At 41.2% G+C, this 27,995-nt stretch overlaps 1 protein-coding gene across 1 annotated transcript; it reads left to right on the forward strand.

The window, feature by feature from the left end:
- The first annotated feature begins 209 nt into the window (after window positions 1-209).
- FAM180A (family with sequence similarity 180 member A) lies at window positions 210-27,385 on the forward strand. The gene is made up of 3 exons (XM_027680591.1): window positions 210-470; window positions 23,765-23,865; window positions 24,824-27,385. The coding sequence occupies exons 1-3, from the start codon at window positions 395-397 to the stop codon at window positions 25,163-25,165; spliced, it is 519 nt and encodes a 172-aa protein (XP_027536392.1). The 5' UTR covers window positions 210-394; the 3' UTR covers window positions 25,166-27,385.
- Window positions 27,386-27,995: the final 610 nt, after the last annotated feature.

Here is a 27,995-nt window from a genome sequence, read left to right on the forward strand (position 1 = left end):
GAGCTAGAATTCAAGAGTGTCTTTTAATGAAGGTACTTGTGGCTGTTTTTTGGACAAAAATAAATTCCAACTGGCCCATATAACAAATGAAACTCAACTACAAAAATGTAATGATATTTATTCACCCAGCTGCCAGCAAACTCACATGCACTATGAGTCATTCCAGATGTGGATAAAAACAAAGTCTGTCTGTGAAAGTAAGTTTCCTGATCCCGAGGAGACTTGGTTTGGGAAAGGAGCTGCACTCTGACTTCAGCTGTACTCAGAAGAACAGACAGGTTCTTCTTCAAAGGGGGAGGGAGAGAGGAAAAGCCATTATTTATTCCTGAAAAGAAAGGAAGTGGGAAATTAAAAAGCTACTATACAGCTAGACACACGTATTTTAAAGAGAAGGATGCTTTGCAAGACTTTGCTGCTGCTGTTGTTCTATTACAGTGCTCATGCCACTGTGACCCACAGATGGAGCAGAGGTAAGATTTAAACATATAAAACTATTTAAGATAAAAATTTGACTTTGTAGATTTGGTCTGAAATTATGCTGTATTATATCTGTGTATATATATACATATATATATACATACATATATATTATATATATATATACACAAGTTGTCCCTCCCAGCTCTGGTATTCTTTTTCTCCATTAAACAGTTCAGTTAAAAATTATATAGATAAATAGAAAAATAGACATGAATAAGAGCAAAAAGGTAAAATTATATATGTATTCTATTATAATAAAACATCCCAAGAACCAAAATTACATTCTTGCACGTTTTCCTTTCTCTCTTCCTTGTCATTTTTCTCCTGCATTAACAAAAATAAATTATGAAACCTTAAAGTAAAAGCCTTTGCAGTCACAGGTGGCATAATCTTCTGCTCTAGCAGGCAGATACCTGGTAATAGTAAAGACATGAATGTCTAGACTGTGTAAGGTGCCTGGGAACGCCTGCTACCCTACCCTGACAGACTAGCACACACAACATAAGGAAAGCCACCTCATGTGTTATCAGGCTTCAGCTGACAATGTGACAATATATAGTTGTGACATATTTGTATTCCAGTGTGTGACAGTAACATATGGAATGTTTTGGGACTATTGGATTGCATAGAAGATGCTTGCTTAAAAGCTAGTGATGATGTCTTTTCCCTTTTTTGGTTTTATTCTCTCCTCTGGTATTTGGCATGCGTTCAGTAGCTGCTGGAACTGGAGAAAGGAAACACCTCCCAGAAGATTTCTTTGCTTCTGATATTGAGATTTGCAGATATTTAAAGGCACCAGAGTGTGCTAAAAAAATAGAGCATTCAGATTCTCCCCTCCTCACTCCAATCTCCCCTGTCTTCCTCATTGCAGCTGGTACCTTTCTAGTCTGCTATTTGGGTTTGGTTTTGATTTTGTAAGAGAGAGAATGGCTGAGTGAATTCATGAAGAGCTACACAATTCTGCTCAGGTTATATGAATTAATTAATTGTTCCTTGCAGTTAGCAGGAGCTCACTGACAGAGCTTTGACCTGGGACTCACAATGGCAGGTTCTTTCCCCAGCTTTTCCACCAGCTTCTTGGATGATACTGCATGAGTCATTATACCTTCATGCACTTTACTTTTCTCTTCCTGTGTAATAGAGGAAATAACCCAAATTGTCATCATAAAATCCCTTAATTCTGTAGGTAAGAGTTTGTGTTCCAGGGATGACACATAAAAAGGTGAGGAAATCAGAACTAGATCTGTATATATTAAAACCCCCCACAACCCTACCTTTTGGAAGAATGATGTCACCTTACCTAAGAAATGGAAAAAAAAAAAAGACAGTCATTTTCATGTAATAATCACTGTGCAATTTAAGGATGTCCTTCACTTTTGCTAACACATTTATTTTAATAAAACAACAACATCACAACCCTAAAAGGAATCCATGCAACTATTAAAGTCCAATTTTAATCACCATGAATATTTAAAGAAAAACATCAGAACTCTATTTTGCCTTTTGGGAAAGAAGATTGTTTTCAAGCTGGAAGCTCTGGAGCTTGTTTTTGGAGACTTCAGAGGGCTGAGAAAATTCATTCCCAATTGTGATAAGGAGTTCAGTTTTCACAAATATTGTCTGCAGATATTTGCTGAGGAGGAAACCAAATTTCTTTTCCATAGCTACTGGGACTATTCAGATCTAAAGATGTTTTAGAGGCGTGACTCCTTCAGCAATAACTACCTCAGAGAACCTCCACTCCCCTGAACTATCTATGTGTCAGCCCAACCAATCCCAACCTAATGTGCAATATTTAGAGAGGGCCAAAGCACTGTCCTAATTTTTGAATTGCTTAGAAACCTAAGATAAAATCTGAGTACTGAGATATAACACACCCTCCCACTCAGAGCTCTTCCCTCTCTCCACAAATGGCAACTGAGTCTTGTTTAGGTTAAACCTCAGTCGTTTAAGTCTTATCCAACTCCTGATCTGAGTTTTGCAATGAAAAAGCAAAGGCAGATCAACATCTGGACTGACGGAAATGAAAGACAGATCTGTGTATAATCTTCATATTGACTAGTAGTCCAAATTGTTTACAAAACAATAGATAGTCTTGCTGTAATTGCCAACAGTCATTGTTTGCAATAGAAATGAACAGTCAATATTGGATACAACAAGGTCTACCTTTAACCGTTTTTTCACTAGAGGGTACTGAGGGAGCTTTGGATCCCCAGCCCAATCATTTAAGCTTTGGCTTAAGAAAAAGTCAGACATAAGAAAAGATGAATGTACTTGTGCTGACTAGTGACTGAGAACTTCAGAGTGCCACCTCCCTTTTTCCCTTTGCTTAGAAGCATCAATGAATGGAAAAAAACCCCCAACATTTCTGGCAGGAAAACAGAGAATGCTTTATTCTTTTCTTTCTCTTTTTTTTTTCTTTTATTTATTCCTTCAGCCATTTGCATTAAAAATCTCACACACTCCTCAGCCTGTCTAGATTGAACTGCAGACATTGGTCCAGAAGTCACAGGCAAAGCTTGATGTCTGGAATGGACATGTTCAGAATAAAAAAGAAAAGATCCAGAGTGATGATAAAATAATTTTCTTGTCATCATCTCAAGTTTCCTTGAGCCTCTTGCAGGCTTGGCTGTATGGAAACAGCCTCTCATGTTTTATGAAGCACCTGTCTAGGGAGAAAAGGTAATATTAGATTTCTACTGTGTTATTCCCTATGCAATGGCAGAGGTGAAGTCATATTAATTTCTTAAGTTTCCAAATAAGAATTCCATATCTTAAGAGATGTTTTTGCTGGAGAAAAAAAGAAACAAATCCTGTTGTTTGACAACAAAAATAAACAAATAAAAAAATCCCAAAGCAAAACCAAAACCAAATCCACACATTCAGCTGTGGTAACTAGAGACACTGTCACTGCTTCCCACCCAGTTGCTTTCATCAAACTTCTTTGACAAGTACCAGTCCATTGGAGAGCAGAACTCAGCTTTATGAGCATTATAAGAATTGTTCGTTCCCTGAGGAGAAACCTTAAGGTAATCCTTATTAGCGCATTTCATCTCAGCTGGCTGTAGTTTATTTGCTGTAAGGGCTGCCTGATTCTAATAAATGGCACACGAACAGTAGCATGCTTGCTGTGTGGTTACTCAGGGAGTGAAGATGCAGATTTCTTATAGTTGTGGCTTTTAGACAGTGGAGAAACAGCTGCAAGGGTAAGTGGACCCTTCAGTGGAGGCGGGAAACAGAGATGTTGAAAAACACAAAATAAGCAGGTAAAACGCTTTTCACTATCAGTGAGAAAAGGATATATTAGCATCACTGAGGTTTCACGCTTCTGGGGAGTATCTGTGCTGTTCCTTCCAGACCTCAAAAGCAGAATTACAGTCCCATCCAGATCTTTATGGTCCACATGCATTGTTTTCTACCCAGTCTCTAGTGGCTGGTGAAAGTCAAATGGCTGTTCCATAGCACCAGGGGGAACAGTTTGTTCTCCTTAAAGAATTTCTGCAGAAGGAGTTACTTGGAGGAATAGAAGGTCCATCCTCCTTAATTTACCCACAATGGTGCAAACTTTTAATATTTGGTCTAGGTTTGTGGTAACTTAGTTTGAGAGTTTGATGGAGCAGCTACTACATGAGCAACTTTTGCCCACTGCTTCTGCCTGTGGGGTTTGCTACCGCAGGCTGGCAGGTCTCTGGTGCCAGGAGAGGGAAGACTATGTAGAAGAGAAAGAGAGACTGGCTGTTGCTAAAAAGTCAGACAGTATTTTTATAAGGAAGCAGTGTTTAGTATATTCTAATCTCTGTGATCATCTGCTGTGTACCGGGTTGCTGATCTTTGCTGTGTGTGCAAAGACTGAGTGCCTTGGAGTTTAGGGCATGCCCTGCATCCCCACAGCTTTTCATCTTATTTACCTCTCTTCCCCACTACATCTCATATTGCATCCTTACAGCCAGGCACTCCCTGCTCAAGCAACTTCTGGGATTCCACCACTGACAGTAACACATTTTTGGCTTGGACAGCATGAGCAAAGAGAATGTGGGCTGAACTCAGCATGTAATTGCAACATAAATGGTCAAACACACATAAACATATGTGCCCAGCAGGCCCTAAGTATACCAGGTTATGGTCTGGGCTTATTTAGGACATGACAAGGTTTCCAGAAGCCTGATCCAAGTGTAAAACAAAATTACATCAGCTGGACCAGCTACCAGAACTTTTTAAAATGCAACATCTATTCAACTTCCTTTAGTTTCTATAAAGTCATTGTTATCCAATTCTTAAAATATGTAGTGCAAATGAAAGATGTGAAATGCTATGAAACAGAGCCAATTCTGTCTAAGCCTGGCTGTGTAAAGAATGTTACTTCTTGTGGAGAAAACGCAATATTTCCCTTTTCTCTGGCTCTCACGTGATCACTTGGAAAATTGCCTCAACTGCCCCAACTTCCCTGCTTGTTGGGTCCATTCCAATGACCTTACTGAAGCTGCAAAATGATTGATGGAGCAGCAGCAGGGATTTTTCCCACGTACCCCGAATCTGTTCCATTAAGTTCATCCAGTTCCTGGGAATGCAGGTTTGTAGTCTGGAGTCCCCTGATGCAAATTATTACTGCACCAACTCTACCTGTAAAAAAAGAAAGGTACTTCCTGAAGGGCTGTCTGGGATTGAAATTTAGAGGAATTAGCTTTGCATCTGGATGACCTGAAGAAGACAAATTATATACCTATGCTTTTACTTCCTGAATTCTTTTGCAAAGGGTTGTGTAAGAGATGAGCATAATTTTAAGTCACAGACCTAAAATTAGATCCATAAAAACCAAACCTTCCTACGCTGTAAGTAGTAGGAAGGAGGCATTAGAAGAATATTTTCTGCCTTTTAAAAAATAAGAAGAAAGGAAAGACAAAAATATGTTTTCAAGAAGGTCTGGAAAATATTTTAGAATTAATGAGCTAAGGAGGCAACTAAGTTATCTGCATGGCACAATGGTGTGTGGAGCAGAGATCACAGACCCAGAACTGAGGCAAGCTGCCTGTCATGCACATCCCAGGGCAGTGCAGGGACTCTAGCTGGTGTGCCAGCAGGATAATAGCCATATGCATGGCATATGCCAAAGGGAATGAGCTCTTCCTTTCAATGGGGATCACCTGGTTGGACCCAGTGCCACACTGATACGATCACACCGCTTCTGGCTCTGACATCTCTGCCCTATGATTTGTTGTGCAGCACAGACAGAGACTTTCCATTCCCTGTGGCAGGTCCCTTGGGCATCAGCTGTGGTGACAGCCTGGAACTATCAAACAAAGTGATATTGGAGGAAGAGAAGAGAAAAGACTGAAGAAAGGCCTGAGAATGGGTTAGTTATTAGTGCCTAGTAAAGCTGCTTTGGTGTTGCAAAAGGTAACTGGAATATAACAGTCTCTGAATGGATTTAATCTCTGTAGGATAAATATCCAATAGGGTAGGGCTGCAACTGTAATCAAAGTCCTTTCTAGCATGTCCTGATTCCTCAAATACTCCTTTAGGGGCAGGATTAATTAATTTAACCTGCATGGAGGATGATCCCTGAATCAAATTCACAGTGGATACCCAAAAGACATAAAAAGGATGCCTAAAAAAAAATCAAAGTCTCTAGTCTCTTCTAGGGCAATGATGCTAAACTGTGATGAGATCAGAGGGAGGATAGATTATGGAGGTTTCCACACTTTAGTTTAGATCGTAGATGGATATTGTGCTCTATAAAAGCAGTCATGCTGTTAGGAAGGAAGGATCTAAGTGATTCTGAGGCTTTATTCACCACAGGAAGCAGCGAAAAAATGGCTAAAGCTTACAGCTCATACAGTCACGAACTGGTTGGCAGAATCAAAACTTAGAGAGGAACTAGACAATTTTGAGGAAATCTAGGTAAGCAACAAGAGGAAGATTCTTTGATATGTACTAGGCTAAATCAGAATTATTTCTGAAAGTGATGCCAGTAGAAACTTCTCAGTGATCCCAGTTCCATCCCAGTACTGAGGACTGGCAAGTCAGTAAGATATTTGCTGCCACGTTGGTAATTTTTGTTTAGGATTCCTGTGTACTGTAATGTCACATCTATTTACCTCAGTCCCAGGTATTGAACTGTCATGGAATCTGGATTAGTTTTCACAAAGGTCCTCATGTCCCAGCTATAGTCCAGCTCAGAAGCACCTCCTGCTGTTCAAATCCCTCCTTACACTTTCACATGGAAATAGCTTCCCTCACCTTTCCTTTAACAACTGCCTCACTGCTGTTAGTGCATGCTGAGCAGCCAATGTTTTCTTCCAAAGGCAAAGCAGCTCTGTGATGAAAGAAGTAACTCATGTACTCATTCACAGACTGTGAGTCCCCTCCTGATTGTTTTATACTCAACTGCTGAGCCTAGAGACCTCAGTAGTACCTGGCATTATGCAAACACACAGAACAAAAAATAATCTTTCTTCTCCAAAGAACTTTCGGTGTAATTTCAGTGTAATTAAGGAGAGGAAATGTTAGCATCCCTTTTCAATTGTGAGGCATGGAGTAATTAAATCACTTGCCCCAGATCTCTTCAGGATGACTGTATGCATGTAGTCCTGTGTATTGTTAATACTTGTGATTATTTTTTCTTTTTTTAAATTCTGTTTCTGAAGCATAAAGTGGTTTTCTCAGAGTAGATTGTGTCAAATTCAGCAGGAGTGTAATGACTTCTCAGGCAGAAAGAAATCCTGTCAGAAGCACTGAATAGTACAATCTAATTGAAAGGAAAGTCAGCAGGTCTTAATGAACATCATCAGGCTGCAGAGGCTCTGATTACCCAAATAGTGGCAGGCAAGATGTAAATTGCTGAGGTAAAGCACTGAGTGTTGCAGCAATTAACTTTGCACGCAGTGCCTGTGCTCAGGTTCAAGGCAGGGCAGGACCCATAGGGCCAGCATAGGGTGCTGGAGGCAAACACTGGTGCTTGCCCTCAGGCACAGTCTGCACCCATTTGAACTGAGGCTCTGTGAAACTCCCCCTCTGCACCCTGGTGGCTCTGCTGAGGGGAGCTGAGTCCACCCAAACTGGAGAGAAGGCAGCTGGGTTCATGGACCTGCCTGCAGCAAAACAGGGAGCTGTGAGAGTGTCTTGGTTTGAAGTGGGCAAACCAGCCTGTTCCTTCCTTTAACTTTAGAAGCACTTAAATGTACAAACCAGCATGGCAAAAGTCAACAGGAGTTTTTCTGCCCTCAGGAATGAGGCCACAATCTCATTCATTATCTGGAATTTGGTTTTCTGTAGTAACCCTGATTGTTAAAATCTTTCATCCCAAGCAAGTTATTTGTTGGTTAAAGGGTTTTTCAGCAAAATGGCACTGGCATGGGTGAAGCTGATGCAGGTTGTCTATATAGATAGCTGATGCAGGGAAGTAGAGGGAAAAATATATCACAGCATCATAAAAGAAAAGGTAGCTTGAGGATATGCTGCACGTAACACTTGTTATTTAACACAAATAAAAATCCCCAAGGGGACCATCATCTGGGATTTTTTCACCCACTGGAAGGAAAGAAAGCCAAGGAAGGGATCCTGTATGTCTCTATTGTCCCTGTATCTCTCAACATACCAAAATCCTGTTCAATTTGGCTGTTGCTATGGCAGCTCTGTGATATATCCCCCACAGCATATTTCCTCATTCAGAGACATTAAACTAGCCCAACTCTGCACCACAAGTTGTGGGGCTATCTTACCTACTTAGTGACCAATTCTCAGCCAATAATCCCTTTTATCCTTCCTGAGATGCTCCAGGCAGCAGGAATAACCTGTCTACCCTTGTCTCTCTATCACTATGCTTGTGGCTGCATGAGCTCAGTGCTGGGCTTGAGACTAAGAAGAATGTAAGGAGAGAAGCAGAGTTAAATAAACTCCAGTACTCCCAGTTTCCACAAACATTCCTTTCCTGTGGTGAAAGCGTATGTGGGGCCTTTCCTGGCCCAGTTTGCTGGTTAGGTTTGGCAGTCTCCCAGTTCCCCTGAGAGCGGCACGCATACCGCTCGTCCTCTGGACATTCCTCCCAAGCCACAGGGAAACAGGTCACCAGCCAGGAGCCAGGCTCCAAACCACTGAGTCTCTCTCTGCTCAGGAGGAGCCAGGTGGATAGCTGAGAAAAAGTTGCTGAGAAAGGGAAAAATAAGTTGTTATAAGTGGTTATTTGGGAAGAAATGGGACAGCGGAGGGGCAATGTTGTGCTGCAGTCTCATGTTGGAGACCCAAAAGCCTTCTGTGATGTCTGCAGATCCATCCACCACCTGGCATGGCATTAGGGAAGCAGAACATTTCAGTTAGGTTTTGCCTAATTGCAAAGAGAGTAAACTGCACTGGACTGGATGTGGATATCTGCTCCAAGCCAGAACATCAGGATTTGATCTCCATCTATTTGACAGGTAGTGGCATGCCACAAAAGGAGTGGATGCTTCTAATCTCTTCTCTGTCTTGGGAAGAATACAGACTTTCTAATCTGGCAGGGATAATTTGAGCCACAAAGAAGGAGACAGAGGCAAAGGCAAAAGACAGAGATGCTGAAAAAGGATAGAGAAAAAGCTGGAGGTAAAAATGGCCAATGGAAGAAAGTAGTATGAATGACAGGAAAAAGGAAGAGAAAGGAAGTGTGGAGAGAGAGAAAATGTGATAAATGTGAATGGGAAATATTAAACCACACATTCCTTCTAGATTGGAGTAGCATTTGCTTCCTTGTTGGCATGGTATGCATCCCCATTTGAACCCACCCTTCAGCAGATGTCCATCTGTCACAGCTGGTCTTCATCTGCCTCTCAGGCTCATGGAATGGTTGCTTTTCTTTGGAGCTGCCACTGCCTTTTTCTCACATAAGCAGGACTTGAGTTTGCTTCTGGTCCCCACCAGCCTCTCAGCCCACCAGGATACCGAGAGACAGTAGTCTGGGCAATTCACCTCCAGTCACGTTATAAAGTTAAAGCTACTGCTACTGAATCATCAGTATGTCAAGATTTCTTCACTTTCCCACTCCTCCCCCTCCTTTGATCTTTTAAACTGTGTGGGTATGCAAAAAGACTTGCCACTGCCCAAGAAGCAGCCTGTTTTATTCCACAGAAGCTGCAAGAAACTTGCTGTTTTACAGGACTGTGGAGCTGCAGCGTTTCCTATTGACATCAATCATAGTAAACAGTGCCACAGCTGCACAAGTCCCTGTTTCTCCCTATCAGTCCCTGAGGAATGGAACAAGTTCTGAAAGCCCTCAGTTTCCTCCCTGGTTTTCATAATGCTCACAGCCGCGACATTACATTTTTGTTTATGCCTGGCTCTGAAGAAACACAAAGTAAGTGTTTATTAAATTTATTTATTAAACACAGATTTTATGTCTGAAGGAACTGTTTGTGTCTTAAGCCCCCTCTTAAAATAAATGACACTTAAGGCATGCTTCATTTTTTATTTGCTGCAATTATGCATGGCTTGGCACTGAACAAACTCCATTTCCAGTTAGACACTACTTGTGTTTAATATAGTACAGCATGTGTTGAGTGAAACCATTCATTTGTCATAGTTGCAGCAACTTCTGTTTTTCTGGATTGCCATGTCAATTTGGCAGAAAGTTTTGGAAGGTAATCAATCTATTGATATAAATGTATACACTGCTTGTTCTGTTGCTTTCTACCACCAGGGTTTTCAATAAACAGAGCTCAAAAGGGGCTAACCTACCTTTCCATGGACTTAGCAAATGTAAAACTCAGTTGTGTCCTAACAAACTTACAAGGATAGGAAAGTATCCAAAGATTTTTCCACACTGGGCTTTCCCATAACAGGAATCAGATACAGGCAACAAAAATCAGATACAATCAGACACAGTTAGGCCCAAGTGGCAGAGGGCACTGTGTGACTGCTGTGTTGGGCTCTCCAGCAGAAGGAGGATGACGCAGTGGCCCTGTTTACACATGGGATGTCTGGGAGAAGCCAGGGTGAAATGAATGGGCAAGAAGGTGTCCGAGCTCGGCTCAGAGGATCCCAGTTTTGACGAACAGACTACAGATATCAGGTGTCTTCTGTCAGCCATCAAAACCAGCCAAAACCTGCTTTCAGACCCAGGCTTGGGGTTTTTAGCTGTTTAATCTAACCTTCCTGCCTTACTGTACCAGGTCACTGTCCCTCACTGTGCCCCTTCTCTCCTTAAAGCCAGTCCTACTGCACAGAGGGAAAGCAGCAGCCACTTGGCTGAGGCTTGGGTAATGCTGCATTCTGAGCAAGGAGGAAATCCTTCAGGAATGCAGAGAGCGGGATTGACATGTTTAGCAATGGGACTGAGAAAGACAGGGCAGTCACAAGCTGGCAGCCACACAGACCGGGGACTAGTCTTGCCATGGTGCTGCAGTTCCACGTTCACAGCAGGGAAATGTTGTGGGCTCCAGCTCATGAAGTTTGTCTTTAAAGAGTCTGCCTGGTATACAGTTAAGTGTAAGGGATACCGTAAGAAATTGTATTTCCCTAGAAAGGCACTCCTTTACTAACCATAAATTGTATTTAGAGAGCAGGCTGCTGGTCATTTGCTGTGAATTTCTGGATACCCTTCAAACCCTGAATAACTAACTGCATGTGCCATAGATCATCCATCCAGCACACACCCGATTATGTCAGCCCTAATCTCTGTGCATGCTGTTCACAGCCAGTGTGGTCCAGCCAAAGTGAACACCAAAGCTGAACAACGTGGACTTATATTCTCCAAAGGAACATATGGGGACTCTTAAGTAAAATATCACCACCAAGGCAAAGAGCTCAGTTTCTACTTGCACAAATTTGGCAGTGAGGTAAATGGAACCAACTCATCACGTCTTAAATACTCCATACCCCTCCCTTTCCGTTTACATATTCAAAGATAGAAATGTGTATCATGTCCAGCTGGCTTTTCACACCTATCTATGATGGAGTTTTTCGCTCCTGGTTGAACTCATGCTGCCAACAAAGATGTAAGCTGTCAGAGAAGCAAATGTATCACTCCTGATGTTTCTGTATATGAATGCTGCTGAACTCCAGGCTGGACCACAGCACCCCCATCACATTGAGTCCTTCTCATTGCAATTCAGCTTGAGAATTCAGTTGGGAGCCACTACTTGAACATATTGTGAGTTTGCTTATCTGTTTTCAAAGCCCAGTGCATTTCCCTTGGGTGCTTTTGCTGACAAAGTAGTCCATGCATTATTTAGACAAAGATATAAATCACCTTCTGTGTCCCTCTCGCAACAAATTAGAGCACTCACACCAGCCTGTCTCTGTAAGCCAATGCAATGGTTAGCAGCTACTAAGCAAAGGAACTCAGCCATGACAAGCTAGTTTACATTCTGCTTCATCCTTAATCCTCAGCACTCAGAGGTCAAAACAGAACTTAAAGATTACTTAGCGTTTAGAAGTATAAATTGGGAGATAACTAGTCCCTTGCCTTACTTTGTGGCTGTGCTAAACATCAATCTACCCCTAAAAATGATTTGTTTGTTGTACTAGTGTGTTCCAGTATCTCAGACAATGATTACCCTAATATGACAAAAGGAAGTCATATGAGGATGATGTAAGATGAATATCAACAATATTCATAACCAGGTGATTTCTATAAGCTTACCTGGGATATCATCATCACTAAAAAGCTGAGGAAGATCTGTCATGCAGAATTTTCACATGATGAAGTCCAGTTTATGCAAGGAGTGCTTCTGTAGGCACAACACAACAGACATCAGACTGACCAAAAAATTTATAGCTAGCAGCCTATACTGATAACCCATGAGTGTACACATGCTGGCAAAAACTTTTCTAAATAGGCCCATGTCAGTATGCAAACTTCAGAGTGTTTGGATTAATAAGAAGAAAGCCCAAATCTAGAAAAAAACAGGATAAAATTTACAACGACTATCACAGCGTCTTATCTAAAATGCTTTTTCACAGTAACAGTGTCTTACTTACCAATCCTCACACAAAAGGAGTTAAATCAAAGAATGAACTCCCCAGCTGGTTTCATTCAACAGCATGCTAGAGGATTTCACAGTAAATCAAGCCTTCCTCCCTATCTCCAAATCTATTCTTCCTAGATTTAGAGCATGAGGTCGTTAACATTTTTCCTTAAACGTTTACTTAGACTATTTTTCCGTAAGCCAAATTCTATTTCACAAGTTCAACTCAAACAACTCTAGAAGAAGAGAAAGTATGTTAAGAAAGAAGAGCACGTAATCAAATACATGGGACAAATTGGCAGGATCCTCTTGGGCTGGGAGCCACTGAGAGATGGCACCTGTAGAGGCAGGAACTGCAGCAGTGAAAGAGGTTGAGTTTTAAATTTCCATCAGTTTCAGGAGCAGCTGTCGGCATTTTGTGCCCTTCAGATCCCAGAAAACAGGATATTTGGGTTATTTTGTTAGCTATAAGATTTCTGTAACCCTGAATCTAACTTTCTTCTCTTCCTGTGGTCCCGAGTGTGCTGCTTTCACAGCACAGGGCTCTCTGTGACCTGGCTGCCTGCAGAGCAGCATCACAGGGCTGGCGGTGCCAGCTCAGGTCATCTGAGGACCTCATCTACAGTGTCCAGCAGCCTTTAGCAATTTGCGACATTCAAAGTTTTGGCAAGGTTTTCTGCATTTAATGGTGAATCCAGTTGTACGTCAGTCTCAGCTTTATTTCAGCAGATTGTGAAACCTGAAAGATCTAGGAATAGTCAGGTTTTAGAAGAGTATGAAATAATAATGAAGAGTGGAAAAATGTCTGCTTTGTAAAATGAAAGTCCCATACATGTGTGTGTGGAGCGGGGAAGGCAGCTATAAATGTAATCCATTTTACCATTCACCCTTCATATTTCTTTGCTATGTTTATGGCAATATCACAAAGACTTTTCTTGGCCCATCATTGCATCTGCACACATTGAAATCCACTGATTAGATTCTGTGGATGATTATATTTGAGTTCCATTAATATTTTAGTATTATTTTCATAGAGATGTAGAAATTACCGTAATAGGGCCCAGACGTTCGTGCAAGTATTTTCTTGACAGAACACAGAACACAGCCTTCTCATGCTGATCTTCACTCACCTCTCCAGGAGAAACACGTGGTTCCCTTGATTCTCACTCAGGGATGGCTAGCTTTCCACCCTTCATGTTCTGCTCAGATGGCAAAGCAACTGTACTAGCCCAGTTCAGAGACATATTCAAATCCATCTTCAGCTCTCAGTCACTTTCTCAGACTTTTTGTCTTTATCATGACTACTAGAAATCATACAATGTTTTGAAAAGGTATTGCCTCCAAAAGTAACACATTGCCTCGCAAAAAGGACCAAGTATCCCTATACTTTTTGTTTACTGGGTAAGGCTGATTTATATACTTTCTCATCTAGCACATATTCATGTTATTAAGAAAACCAGCTGCAGGTGCACTGACATTTGGAACTCTGAACAGCTGGAAATGCAGCTGGGGTTTCCCTGCTTTTGAAGAAAAAGTGAAATCCCAGAGGAGAGGAAGCATAAAACTGGGATTCGTGTATTCACTTCCTAACAATTTATTTCAACTTAGATGGGGATTTGAAGAAAAAGGGAAGACATTTCTGGTTGTTTCTAGAAGGGAAGAGAAAAGAAATTGTCAATATAATGTTTATTCCTCCTCAGTTTTGAGCTGTGATGTTCATATATAGTGAGTATGAGGAATAGCTTGTTGTTTCACGTGTGTGGGTTTCATTGTGTTTCATGTGTTTCGTGTTTCATGTGTTTCTTGTTTCATGTCTCATGTGGGTGAGCAGTTCATATATGAGTAAAACAATAATAGCTATCAGTTTAGTGGCTGCTCCTAGATGGACCGTCAGACACTTAACTTGCTAACTGAAAGCATTCACAAATGGCATAAGTGAATGGGTCCCCACCATTTCTGAGCTGTCATGTGATAAGGAAATAAATTTCCTACTGTTCCCTGATAGGTGTGTTCAAACTAGATCTTTGATTCCTTTCTCACCACCCAGTCTGGGAATAAATTTTACATATTCTTTGTGCTGGTTGAATGTACTCAGGTACAAGTTCAGTGTGATGTAATCACAGAAGGGAAAGAAGTGTTTGGCAGCTAGTGTCCTGCAGATGACCCTCACTGCTAGCAGAAGCAATGACTACCCTACTTGAGGTGGTCATGCACAGAAAGGAGCTTTTGAGCCTGGTGGTTAGATAAAGGATGTGTAGGCAGGAGGAGGGTCTTCTGCTTTTCCTAACTGTGGCTGATTTTTATCCTTATGTCATCTGAGAACTGGAATCATCACCAGATATGCTAAGAACAGTTAGACTACACTTGCACCGTGAACTTCTCACATGTAGAAGTGCTGCTGGCCTCACAGATGTGATGTGAAATGAGGCTGCTAAAATCTATCACTCTTTTTTTGGTTTGCTTTTTCCCTGCATTAGTGACCAGAGAGATTCCTGGCTTAGCTGACTGTGTGGCCACACAAAGCAAGTCAGTACAAAGGGAAGGAGGGAAAACCTCCCTGCAGGCAGGCGTGCTGGACTGCCCCTTGCAGCTACAGCTGTGATTAGGTCAGACTCAGCAAAACCCTAGCTACGCAGTCACCTCTGCCTGCCAGGAAACACAACTATTCTTAACTACTGGACACTTCTTCTCTGTGCTCAGTGACTCAGTTCTGAGGCAACATGTACCTTGGAAATGGTGCAAGGCCCAAGCCTGCTCCTTTGGGATCTGTGTTGCTAATATAAAAAGGGCAGAGTACTGGAGAGAGTGATTTGATTTTGAAGGACTTCCCTTTCAGAGCAGCAATAGCACAATGGAGAAACCTCTCCGAGCTGCTGTAGCTCTGTCTTTTCCCATGAAGCAGAGCTCGGATTTTCATTGCTCTTGCTCCACTGTTCAACAGTAGCGTCATCCACTTCACTCAGCTCCTAGGGCCCTTTCCCACAGCTCAGAACCAAAACACAAGCACACCGCTGTATTCCTTCCTTCACTCACTCACTCCCTTCTCTGCTGCTTCCTGGGAGAAATAGAAGTAGATTGGATCATCGTTATATCCCTTCACTTGTTCATTTGTACAAAATAATTTCAAATGCATCTAATTAAGAGTGCTTTGTGCCTTCACCTTGTGTAAGGGCTGTTGTGAGCAATACAGATAGGAAAGGAGAGGTGGCTCTGCAATGAAGACAGGGATATAAAACACTGGTCCATTTCCCAACTCTGCCTGAAATTTACTGTGTTACCAAAATTATTTATAGCCTATGTGTCAAATCTGTGGAACAGAGTTGATATTTCCTTTCTTTATTGCTGCCTTTCACTCATGCAGTTTTCGTCATAGTCTATCCCCAGTTTGTGGTAATGTGGCAGCAAACTGAAGGACAACAATATATTTTGCTTATTCCTTCTTTCCTTTAGTTTGTCTATGTGCATTTTTTTCTTTCCACACCTTCTGCAGCAGCTTTACTCCAGCATGTTAAAGGCCTCTCCTGGCTAACTGGAACATTTTTTTTTATATGCATAAATAATTCCAGGTAGAGACCCGTCCTTATGACCAAGGGAAGAATAAATAACAGAGTATACATTGCTCCAGGCTGGGAACAGGTGAAAATGCTGCATAATGGAAATTCTATATGAGGGAATAAATTCTCAGACCATTTTAGTTAGTTGATGCTAGTAATATCTTTGAAACCATTTTACTTAAATCATAAATGAAAATACCCTCTGCCGCTCATAAACACAGGCTCAGATACACCATTTTCATCTCTAGTAATATCCATTTCTGTACACATAAGGAGTTTTTGGTCTTTCTAATACGCCTTTACATTTCTACTTTTGCCAAGTAGCTAGAAAAGTTATTACCACTCTAGTTTTTTATATGGAAACTCTGTTGCACTTTAATGTAATCTCACAGATCTCAAGGCATTTATGAAGTCAGAAGTGTATGTTGAAGTGGGTTCTGTTTTATGTGACTGAGATACTCTTTCAGAATATGTGTATTTCTTAAAAAAGAGATAAATTAGTAAAAACTAACTTAGTTTGAAAAAACGGATTATATATTGCACTATGGAATTGAATACAATATGCTATTAATTCTAAGTGTTTAAAACTGATTTTTTTCCTAAGAACAGTATTGCCTGTTGCCAACTTTTATAGGGAGATCTACTTCCTACATCCTTATTGACAAAGCTTGGATTTTCAAGGCAGAGTTTTACTTTTCTTTTAAACATTTTTTTTAATAACTTAAGAAGACGCTAATGTCTATAGTCACTTTTAGCCAGCAGTCAAGAATAAAGAGAGGCCATTGTCACTATTAAGTTTAATCTTAGGAGCTAAAATAGCAAGGATATGAAGCTGAAAGTAAAAAGGGGCAAATTCTCTTGGCAGCTACTTTTAAACATGCACTAGTTCCTGTTGGTTTGTAATTAAAACATTTTCTCCATCTCGCTGCTGTGTTCTCCTAAGGGGCGTTGGGATTTAATCTCCCAATAATGGAGATTTAAATGTATTAAAGTTGGAATGCACAAGTCTTTGCATTGCACTTGTTGTCATGGGAGTGACTTACGTGAGTAACCGCAATTCCAGATACAAGTTTCAGATGCTGGGCTATCGCACTACAGTACTTTTCCTCGCCCTTCTAGGCTTTTGTGTGTGTTTCTCCTATTTATTCCTCTTATTTTTCCTCCAGTTTCCCACTCTTCCAATTTCCCCTGTACTAGGGCAAAGTGTTCAATCATTTCTAATATAGTGGTTTTGATACAGAAGAGCAAAACCTGGTTCTGCCCTGGCAACAGTTGCAGGCCAGGACAGTACAAACACATTGCAGATGGTGCAGATGCACCCTCCTGGGGATGAGGCAAGTGCAGGGCAAGTAAAATGCATAAAACACATTATCATTTCATAATATGGCCCTTTTTGTGATCTACATTACTACTTTCACTGCCCACCACACACCTCTCACAGGTCAACATCCCTTCACCCTGGAGAAAGTGATGCTTTTGGTACCACTGCAGAATGGTAAGGACAGGTATTTCACAGTTAGCCCATGGCAGTAAATGAGGGATAGTGAGTTGTTGCTCTAGCAATGAAGCAACTCAGCATGGACCCACCAAAGAGTCATTTGACAGAAATAAAACCCTCTATGTATGAAATACACTTCTGGTCTGTATGTCAGCCCTCCAGAAGCAAGATTATCGAAGAAGAACATGAAACAAAAGATTTTTTCAGGTGTATGCAAATTTTGACACTCATGTCCTCTTTTCTTCTGTGGTGCATGGTCAAGGAGAGTTCCAAACAGTGCTTCCTGTACAGTGTCATAGAATCACAGAATCACAGAGTGAGTCAACTTGGAAAGGGAAGGGACCACAGTGGGTCAGCTGATCCAACGTCCCTGCTCAAGAATGGTCTTCTGAGAACACATTGCACAGACTTGCATCCAGAAGGTTCTTAAATATCTCCAGTGAGGGAGATTCCACAACCTCTCTAAGCAGTCCGTTCCAGTGCACGGTCACCCACACAGTAAAGAATCCCTTTTTGAGCATTTCAGGCATTTGCCCTACGATCCAAACAAACAATGACTTCTAGGAACTGCCCAGCAGTTTCTGCAGCAAAATAGCTTCAGCCAGCCTAGATCACTCATAATTTTTTCATGGCATAATTATAATGGCTGCTGTGTCTGCCTATACAATCACTTTGTGGACAGTGCTGAGTTTGTTTTCTTTGGAAAAAACTTGAATTCAGCTTGAAGAATCATCTTCATCTTTCAAAGAAGTCAGTGCTAGTAAGAAGATCTGTCACCAAGTTATCAACAAATGTCTTTTTAGTGCAAATTCCAGGCAGATTGGAGAAAAATGTCATGACACAAGGAAAATTTTCAGCTCATGAGTAGAACCAGGATATTCTCTAGGCTGACTAGCATCAAGCTTAAAATGGTTGTGCATATGGCCCAGAAGATGGATTTTTAAACTTTTGTAGAAGCTGGCATAGAAAAGAAAAAAGGGTAAGCATGGTCACGGATGTTTTATATTTGCTTTTCTAGACATGTGATGTTTGGGCTAGGGAAAAAAAATCACACCACTGAAGTATAATTCAAATGCTCTGTTTTTCTGGGCTTGTTATAGGGCAGAACAAAACAACAATAGACAATGAATTTATACTAAAATATTTTACGTATCTTACCATGCCTTCATGAACAATAACCTGTAAAGTTTATGTTTTCCTTTCATTTAGGGCGAGCATGCATATTTGTTTTCATGCGTAAATGCACTCACAGCACTGAAAGTAAACACTTTTATTACCTGCTTTACCAGTAAGATAAAGCCAAACAGGGAGAAATTGCTGTTATTATAATTTGGGATGCACTGACTTCTTTCTATTGAGGTCAAGGAGTCCTGTCTTCAAAAGATTTGAGCAGGAAAGGAAAACTTTTGCTGTGATGGACCAAGCTGGATGTACTGCTAAGCTTGTAGCAGTTTCTCACTTCTAAGGGATGGTTGGGAGCTTCTAGTAAAAAGTCAGTTGTGGAGGTCTAGGAGGACACGGTTTTACAGACCCCTCTTAATTCCTGAAACAACTGCTGGAGAACACATAAAGGAGTTTCAGAGATCACTGGTCCATTTTAGGTCCATCACTGAACAGGAATTTCTGCTGCTTCTGCGGCCACTCCCTTCTTGCACTCCCAGAAAAAGGGGACTGGTCCCAGAAAGCCAGTGATGACCAAAGAAATTATTTTCATGCTTGGTAATCTAAGACATGAGCTGCAACTGCAGCCTGCTGACTGAATTTGGCTTTTAGGACAACTCCAGCTGGACCACTGTCCTTCCCTATGCCTACAAGGGACTCATTTTTTGGTTGCAGGGAATCAGAAGTTTTGGTCCACAAGTCCTTGTTCCTCTGCTCCTTCTGTCCTTCATGAAAGGGGTCCCTCTGAAGCAATGAGATAGCCCTTTTCCATGCCCATGATGGCAATCAAAAAAATTCTTGCTGAGTCAAGTCATAACCCCAGTTAAACTGTGTTCATGTCTGAGAGCCCCAGGGAGCTGTATGAGCTTTGGAGCAATGGTCTGCATGGGACCCAATTCAGCCTTCATACTTTTTCAGACTTCATACCTTTTCACAGGGGAGGAAAAGGGCATTGATGATTCACAAATAACTGAGCACTTCTGCAGCTATGCTCTGTACTTATTGAGCGAACACATCACAGGCAGCAACTGGGAAATCATGAGCAGGTGCATGAACTGGAAAGCAAAACTGAACATCTGTATCCTCACCTATGAAACTGTGTGGAAAACCTGGGAGGGGATCACAAATATTTATCACACAGCTAATGACATACAGAAAATTCTGGCAGAGTTCTAAAGAAAGATGAAAACACCTCTAAAATAAAGCTATTGTCAGCCTCCAAGGTGATATTATATTTAAACCATACAGATGCATTAGCTTAATAGTTAGAAGCAAGTCAACAAGTTGGGAAACATGGCTAGAGCTTTTGTTTAAAAACATGGGTAGTCCTGAGGGAGAGTGGAATTGAGTCAACAGAGCTGTAGGAGACTGGACGGGCTCCTGCAGTAAGCAGTTCAGAGAATAAGAACTTCTGAGCCACATTTTGACAGGTACTTTTAACTACCCTTAGGACTAGACTTGTAGGCTGCCCACCATCTTCAGGCAGAGGCAGTGCTGCACTCCAGGGCACAGGATGAGGCCATTCCAGGTCAGGCAGGTAGGCTTGGAGTGGGTGGTTGCCCTCAAGCACACTGCACTCTCTCATCCACCTCCAGCCCTCACGCCTCAGGGGGCATCAAGGGAGGTCAGATCAAGGACCCAGTGAAGAAGGGATTTAGAAGACAATGAGCCTGGCAGTACACAGATATAGAATAGAAAATATTTTCAGTAAGGATAATCAAAACCTTACTTTTCCTACCTCACCTCTGCGAATCATAGGCTTTTTGTTAAGTGACTGATCAGCCCTGACAGAAGCATCTGCATTGGAGATGTCTTGACACATTTGTAAGAGAAGTATAAACAATAAATCAATAGGAGACTCTCCACTGACTTCAGAGATCACTGGGTTGGGCTTTCTCTATCAATATTAATTAGGGATCTCTGCTGCTTAGATGTTCATGGCTACTGCCATTGAAAAAAATGGCTGCAATATCAACATAAAATGATACATTGCTCTGCATCTTCCTATGAAATAATTGTTTGATAGCATCATAGGGAACTCCCTTGGGGAAGAAAATAGTAAATATTTGGTAAATACAGTAATACTCCCCTGCTGTTCTTTGATGCTGCCCAGACAACTCATGTCAGAGATGGAAATAAATGCAAGAAAAAGTAAAAGTCAGCAGAAACGTCTCAAATGGAATTTGCGATCACTAAATGCAGAAACTGACTGCAAATCTTTCTATTTCTCATCTTTTGTGCTTAACTAATGTGTGTTAAGTCAGTATCATGAAAATCAGAGAGTGCTTGCTCTAAATGCTCATACAGTCTTTGAGGAACTCATGAATTCATGGAGACGACTAAGGAGGGGGTGACGGTGGAAGGATTTGACTACTGTGCAGGAAGAGAGAGAAAGGGTAGGTCTGAAATAAAATGCAGATCAGGAAAATTAAATTACCATGACAAATATATATGAGTTCTAAAAGACTTTCTGAGCGGAGTCTCTAAGAACTGTAACAAAGTTTAATATGTTTTGGGAACAAGATAATGAGAAGAGGGAATCAGTGCTAGCCTGGTCCCTACAGAGGATGGCATGATTCTGTTATGCATACAGAGTCCTTTCTCACAATAGAGAGGCTCAAACTCTTATCCCTTTGAATCTCCTAACCTAATCCATGTTATCCTGGGAACAGCAGGGTAGGAAAACCCTGCTGCTTTCTAAGGCACTACCTGTGATTCAGCAAGTAGGCCAGTACTAAATCGATAATATAGCACTCATTTTTGTGGGAGTCCTTCACTGAGGCTTTTCTGGGTGAGCGATGATGGACTGAATCTAATGACTCCCAGCTCAGCTCCATGGTGGGAATCTGTGCTTGGACTGCAATTTAAAAGCAATCAGTGTGATGACAATAAGCACAACAGCACTGAAGGAAGATACCACAGACACTTTTGCCAAGGCTCAGAGGATATTTGAGATGTAAACCATCTGCATATGTAGAGGTACTCTGTGCTCTGAGTCTGTTTTCACTGAAAGGGCATCTAAAAGAGATGAAAATGAATAGTCATCATTATGGACTGGATTTCTTCCAGCTGCTTAGTAATTAGAGTTTGAATTGCCCAGTAATAAAAGTTTTAATTACTCAGCAATTAGTGCTTGAAGTTTCAAGTGCTTCACATACACTCAATTGCATTCATGAACTGTCAAGAGCAAAAGATGGAGCAGCTCCAGCAAAGCTCTGAGCTCTGAGCGAGAGGGGTAAACATCAGAGATGGAACAGCAGCAGCAAGTGGGCATAGCCCCAGTGGCCAGTCAGGCAAACACTCTCACAGAGCAGAGCCTGCAGGCAGCTTGTGACCTTTCCCAAACCCACCCCTTCCTCGGCTGGGCCAGATGAGGTTCTCAGATGGTAAAGGCATCCTGCTGGCTGGGGAAAGGATACTGCAGAGACCAAGTCCTTTATGTCTCTATTCTTTCTCCTGGTGCATTCATTCCTTCAGGCTTTTAGTCACATACCTTGCAAGTACTATTCAGTTATCATAAATAAGTTTTAAGCTAAACTCACATGGATTGAATAGGAAGCAGCTAGCTCTGTAGGCATCCTATCAAAATGCAGAGTCTGGAAGGAACTGCATATTTGTGATCTGCTTGGGTAACCAAAGAGGCAAGTTGTCTGACAAACCATGTAGTCAGGGAGCAGGGACAACTTTTCCATAAAATAATTACAGTTGCTCCAGCTTTCTTTTTCATGCCCAGCAGAGAGAGTTTTAAATGATGCTCAGGTTTTCTACAGGCAGCATGCAAAATCCATCACAAGAACTTTGGCAAAACAGGACTAAATTGATCTAGTAAAAATATTTCATGGGAAAAAAAAGCTAGTAGAGGAAGGGCGGGATGAAATTGTTCAGAAATTCAAAAGAAGCTGCATGTTCTATTAGATGTTACTCATAATTGTAGAAATCTAATTTTTGAAGAGAGAATCATAATGTGTTTGAAAAGGTGGGAGTTTTCTTTCCTTGTTTCTTACACTGGCTTCCAAATTCATCTGTTGGTAAACAAGAGTTAAAGTGGAGATGTGAAGTTTATGGGGAAACATACCAGTAGTCACATAAGCACAGATTTGAAAAAAACCCTTCCTATTCCTAAGTATTAGAAAAAATTGAACAAATTCAAATTATGATTACCTAAACATCAACATCTAAATAATATACATATAGGATAAAAGAAAACAGAGTTTTCCCCCTCTGCTCTGAAAGGAAGGAACTTAGACCTTTTAACAGCACCTGGTTACATGGTTAGCAACCTGGTTAGTAACTCAAAGCATTTAGGTCATCCCTAATGTAGTGTCAGATATTTTCTATACTCCGGGCTATACAGGTCATTGATTCCACTAATGCTGTACTTCACTGGGGTGCTGATTTCAGGGACTTTACATATGTTTGCTCTCTCATTTCCCTGAGACAGTATCTATAGTACACTTCACAATGGTGAATAAATACCTGATCATAGCAGACTGTTTTTTCTAACAACAGAACACTGTGAAGTATTAAAGTCATAATAAACTGGGATTCACCTTATTGAATGTAGCTGTCTTGTCTAAGCTGGTAACAAGTTCAGTAAATAGATGCAGACATCTGGGTGAATCACTCCTTCCAAATTTAAATGTCCAGGACAGATGAGGTCATTATTCTCTGGTGGAACTTTCTCTATTAGATAAGGAAGGACAATTCTTAGACAATTGAAACCCAGAGCAATGTAGAGTCTCAGAAGGAGAATGGACTGAAGAAAATAGGCTTTGTTGAGTGTCAGTATTGATTTCCCCTTGCACATCCAGGAGAAGGACATGTATTTCAGATAATGTTTATGTTGTAGTTATCATTATTCCTTTCACCTCTGAGGCTGCAACTCAGAGTCCAAGGTTTGGATAATAAACCATTCTGTGTTAGACACCGTATAGATATAGGACAAACAGCTAAGCTCCATCTCTAGTAGGTTGGAGTCAAAGCAGTCCATGCCATGGATTTTATTTACAGTGAGAAGTCATATTGTACAGTAAGTCTTTGCAACAGGCAGTCCTTTGGTTGACTCCTATTGAAAAGTGCTTCCTCTTTTCAGTATTTGGCACCTTATGGAATGTCTCTTTTCTATTATTATTTTCCAGCTGTGCTTTTCCCAGCTGCTCAGCGAGTCAAGAGGTCCTCAGCTGCCTTCCTTAACCCAGTGTTACAAAACTCACTGGAAGATGTGGTCCTGCTTTACGAGGTTCAGTATGTGGGAGCAGATGGTACCTTAAGCCTTAACCAAGACCGGGGTTACTTTCCACACTGGGGTTACTTTCCATACTGGGGTTATCCATTGTCTTGTCTTCATGTCACTTTTACTCATGCCAGAAGTAAACCCATTGCTGACTGTATGATAGATCACCAGAAGGGAGAGAACAGACATATATATATGTGACAATCTCAGTTCTTTGAGCATTTAAGCAGGCAGCAGTTGCCTGCTGTACCTCAAATTTGATTTCTAGCTCACCAACAGACAAAGTGAAAAACAGACCAAAAGGCTTTCCACTGAAATGTACTTTCTTCCAGAACAGTTGTGTATTAAAAACACAGCACATTTAAATTCTTTGGTCTAGGTCTCAGTCCCAAATTATTAAGGCTACAAGTATCAGTAATATCAAAGTAATCCCAAGGGCATGACTGTTTTCACTTGGAAACAATTCAGGTCCCCCCTTTGACAGCAGTGGGGACTGCAATCTGTAAATGACAATCTTGCCATACGGATAGCTAAGGGAAAGTGGCCCACCTGAAGAAGGTGCATGGGTCAGATCTGTCTATCCCACACCTTGAGGAACTGGGATTGGATGTCAAACAAGGGAGATGGGCTGGGAAGCTACTGATGTGCTTTCTCACACAGAACTAGGCTATCCCCAGTAGGGTGCCAGCAGCAACCCTTGCCTGTTTTGGTCAACAGAAGAGGACCTGCTTTTTCCTTTTCCTCTTTCCTTTTCCCCATAGGCTATCTCTAATTTTCCTAGGTAGGTAACACAGGAGTCCAATTTTCACATAGAAACTTTATGGTCTGCCCCACCTCCAGCCAGTGCAATTGTCTCCATTTGACATAAATTAAAGACCTAAGGACATGTTGTTAATGCACGTTTACTCTGCCTAGAGTTTCTTGGAGAAAATAAATAGCTTTCTGTGTTCTGATTTTGTACCAGTTTCTTTTAGCTGAGCTTGACATTGACAAAGGTCAGAGGATCTCCATCAAAGATGAGGAGCTCGCTTCACTGAGGAAAGCTGCTCAGTTTGACACCATCTGCAATGAGATTATCCCCAAGAGCATCACAGAGATCCGCAGGCTGAGTAGCATGCTGTCTTCCTACCCAAGGGTCCTCAAGAAAGAAGACTTTGAAAGGACAGTGCTGACCATGGTCTACACAGCCTACAGAGCTGCTCAGTCCCAGGGACACCAGAAAGACGTTTGGGCTCAATCCTTTGTCAGTCTTTACAAAGCCCTGAAGCACGACTTGATGTTCCCATACAACAAACAGCCATCATAGTGGGAGACTAGATGCAACAACAACTCAGCCACCTCTTTTGGTTGATAATGGACACATGTAGCACGTCCACCACTTTATTCTGTTAAGAGTTTAATAGCCCAGTTTGTGAAAGATTATTTGTTTTCTAGCTCCCTCTTGTGGAATCCACATTATAGTTCCATTTTAAATGGTGCAAAATATCCAGTCCTGAGAATTCAATTTTTGTGCTGGCTTGGAGGCATATTCTGGGACAAGCAAAGAAGTGAGTCTGGGATACACCCAGACAAACCCTTGCTTCATCCTTTGGGTTTCCTAAAAACAATACCTAAGTATACTATGCTTATGCTTACATCCCTATGTGTAAGTGCTGGAGAGTGTTGCTTTCCTACCTAGGGAAACAAGTTCATGTTTTGACTGGCCAGTAAAAGAATACTATAAATAGGTGCAAAGGCCCTCTGTAAAAGGAAGAGGTTTCATAACTCTCAGGCTTCAGAAATTATGCCATATATTATTCATTCCAAATGTTCTTGTAAATAAGCACTCTCTGATTCACTTCATTTGGCTGAGCCAGTTTTTAATTGCAATAACATTTGCAGAAGACAAAGGACTTTGTGAACACCAGCAGCAAACAAAGCCTCTGAACGTATTCCCTGCTTCCTAGAGCTGCCCTCCCAAACAGTCTGCAATTATTCTTTCATTATTTGCACATGGCTTTGCTTCTACTGCTTGTTTTTTTTTTTGAAAGGAATATATATTTGTTCTCAGTGGAATCAAAGGCAAGACAAAGGCCCTGTTTAATTTAATAAATGACACATTTTCCTGGTTCTCTCACTTGAACGTAGGTCATCTAAACCCATGCTTCAGAATCCCACTGAGGCAAGGGAGGAAGGTGCATTGAAACATACCTGGTGCTGAATTTAGCACTGTGGCTCGGTTTTGTTTTTTTTAATAGTAAATTGTGTATTCATTTGAGTATGCGTGTGTATGTGTATGTCTGTGTATGTTCATGCATGTGTGTGCACATAAGTGCTGAGTATGTAAAAGAATCCTAAATTGTTCAGTCAGGGAAAAATTGCATCTGACCATTTAGCAGAAATGCTATTTATCAATTCAGCGGTGTGAATTATGAGTTTGGGAACACCAAAAGCAAAAATTGTAGAAATAGTGCAACTGATTTTAATAAACTTCCAAACAAATCATGGACAGAAAATAGACAGAAAAATAACATATATGTTGTCAGACAGATGGCTAGTTATCAAAAATCCAAACTCTTCTAAATTGAATCGCCTAATTTTTGTGCAGAAGTGATACAAACTCTGTCTTTCAATTGAAATTAATGATGCTTCTACTTCCAGATCATGGGAAAACAGCTAAACATTTATTTCATCCTTTCATACCATCCTTCTCTATCTCTCTACTGGCATAATATTTTAAGGATACAGGCCCAAATCACAAATCCCTGAGGCTGTAGAAGAGACATGAAGATTCCAGCCCAAGTTCTGAATCACGTTTGACTGCTTTTGCATCCCTTGAGCAAAAAGAATTAATTCTACCGTGTCCCTTAACAGGCACACTTCAAGGACTGGAGCCAAAAAATATCTATCCAGCACCACCTTGTTGCAGCAAACAGCAAATAGCACAAGCAGTCAGAGCACACTGGGTTTGGCAATCACATGTGGGAAGATGGAACCACAGCAGCCTTAGGAGGGGCAGTCTGGCCATGGCATTAGCAGCTGGACAAAGGGCTTTTAAAAGACAGAGTCAACCTTGTTTCTCCCAGAAGTTTCTGTATTTGTGTGTATGGTTGTGCACGTCCGCATTTAGACTCACATATGTGTAGGTGCACTTTTATACCTGAAGAATTTTGTTGGCCGTCTTCAAAGTCTGTCTGGCATATGGCAAGGGAAACCAAAAACCTCAATCATAAAGCTACGGGCCACGAATATCTCCATCTTCTCTACTTGCACACACAGCCTGGTTCTCACAAAGCCGACTCGCACTACAGTCCTCATGCTCTTTAAGCCCTGAGCTTTAACACTGATCATCTGTTTGTGTTTTCTTCCCCCACCATGCTTTATAAACACATGGAGGGGAAATGGCTACTGCTTTTCCAGCTCTGCTTCTTGGCTCCCTGAAGCACCACTTGCCAGAAGAGCCTGGAACCAGGGCAATTTATAAATCCCTTACAGCCAATTACTCCAAGTCTGCAAAAATAATAAAAAAGAGAACTAAAGCAAATATTAATTGCTAGCAGTCACCATTCAGAGAAATGAATGGTGACCATACCCAGCCACGCTCCTCACCCTACAAAAGGACTGTCCAGCAGTCAGAGTTTACTCATCGTACAATATCCCATAGAAAAGAATTACAGATAATTTTTACATAGTAAGGTTACTGTACCTTACAAACTGGTAACCCGAAACCTTTATCTCTTCAATAGAAAATAAAGGTTTTATGAGTTTATTTCCCTCCTTCCTTTACTGTGTGTAATGTAAGAAAAAGATTTATTCCTTGGGAATGTACTTGGACTGCCCAGGTTAATTTAACAGAGACTCTCAATGTAATAATAAAAACATTCTACATTAAATACTTGCCTTTGCATTGTATTGATTTCAGCAACAGATTTACTATTTAGCAACTTCAGCTCGAGTAATTGTTTACCTTGGAATGTGAAACTCTTCATGGCAGCAACAGTAGAGTAGAGAAGAGGGAACAGCCCTTCCCTCTGTGGAGCAGGAGTTGGTAATAAAGAGGAACAAGAGTGCCTCCTTTTCCAGAGTTCTGGTGGGAAGGAGCACTCTGCCTTCAGGGCAGCTCTTTGGGCTTAGGGCAGTTCCCTCCCTCAGTATTC

This window comes from Neopelma chrysocephalum, unplaced genomic scaffold, assembly GCF_003984885.1.
Source record: "Neopelma chrysocephalum unplaced genomic scaffold, ASM398488v2 Primary Assembly neopelma1_59, whole genome shotgun sequence".
NCBI classification, from domain to species: domain Eukaryota; kingdom Metazoa; phylum Chordata; class Aves; order Passeriformes; family Pipridae; genus Neopelma; species Neopelma chrysocephalum.

What these genes read in the sequence shown, in the direction of transcription:
- FAM180A (XM_027680591.1), top strand. Translation starts at nt 395, where the DNA reads ATGCTTTGCAAGACTTTGCTGCTGCTGTTGTTCTATTACAGTGCTCAT. An exon ending in GACCCACAGATGGAGCAGAG is followed by an intron (nt 471 to 23,764) that starts GTAAGATTTAAA and finishes ATTATTTTCCAG; the next exon opens with CTGTGCTTTTCCCAGCTGCT. An exon ending in ATGTGGTCCTGCTTTACGAG is followed by an intron (nt 23,866 to 24,823) that starts GTTCAGTATGTG and finishes ATTTTGTACCAG; the next exon opens with TTTCTTTTAGCTGAGCTTGA.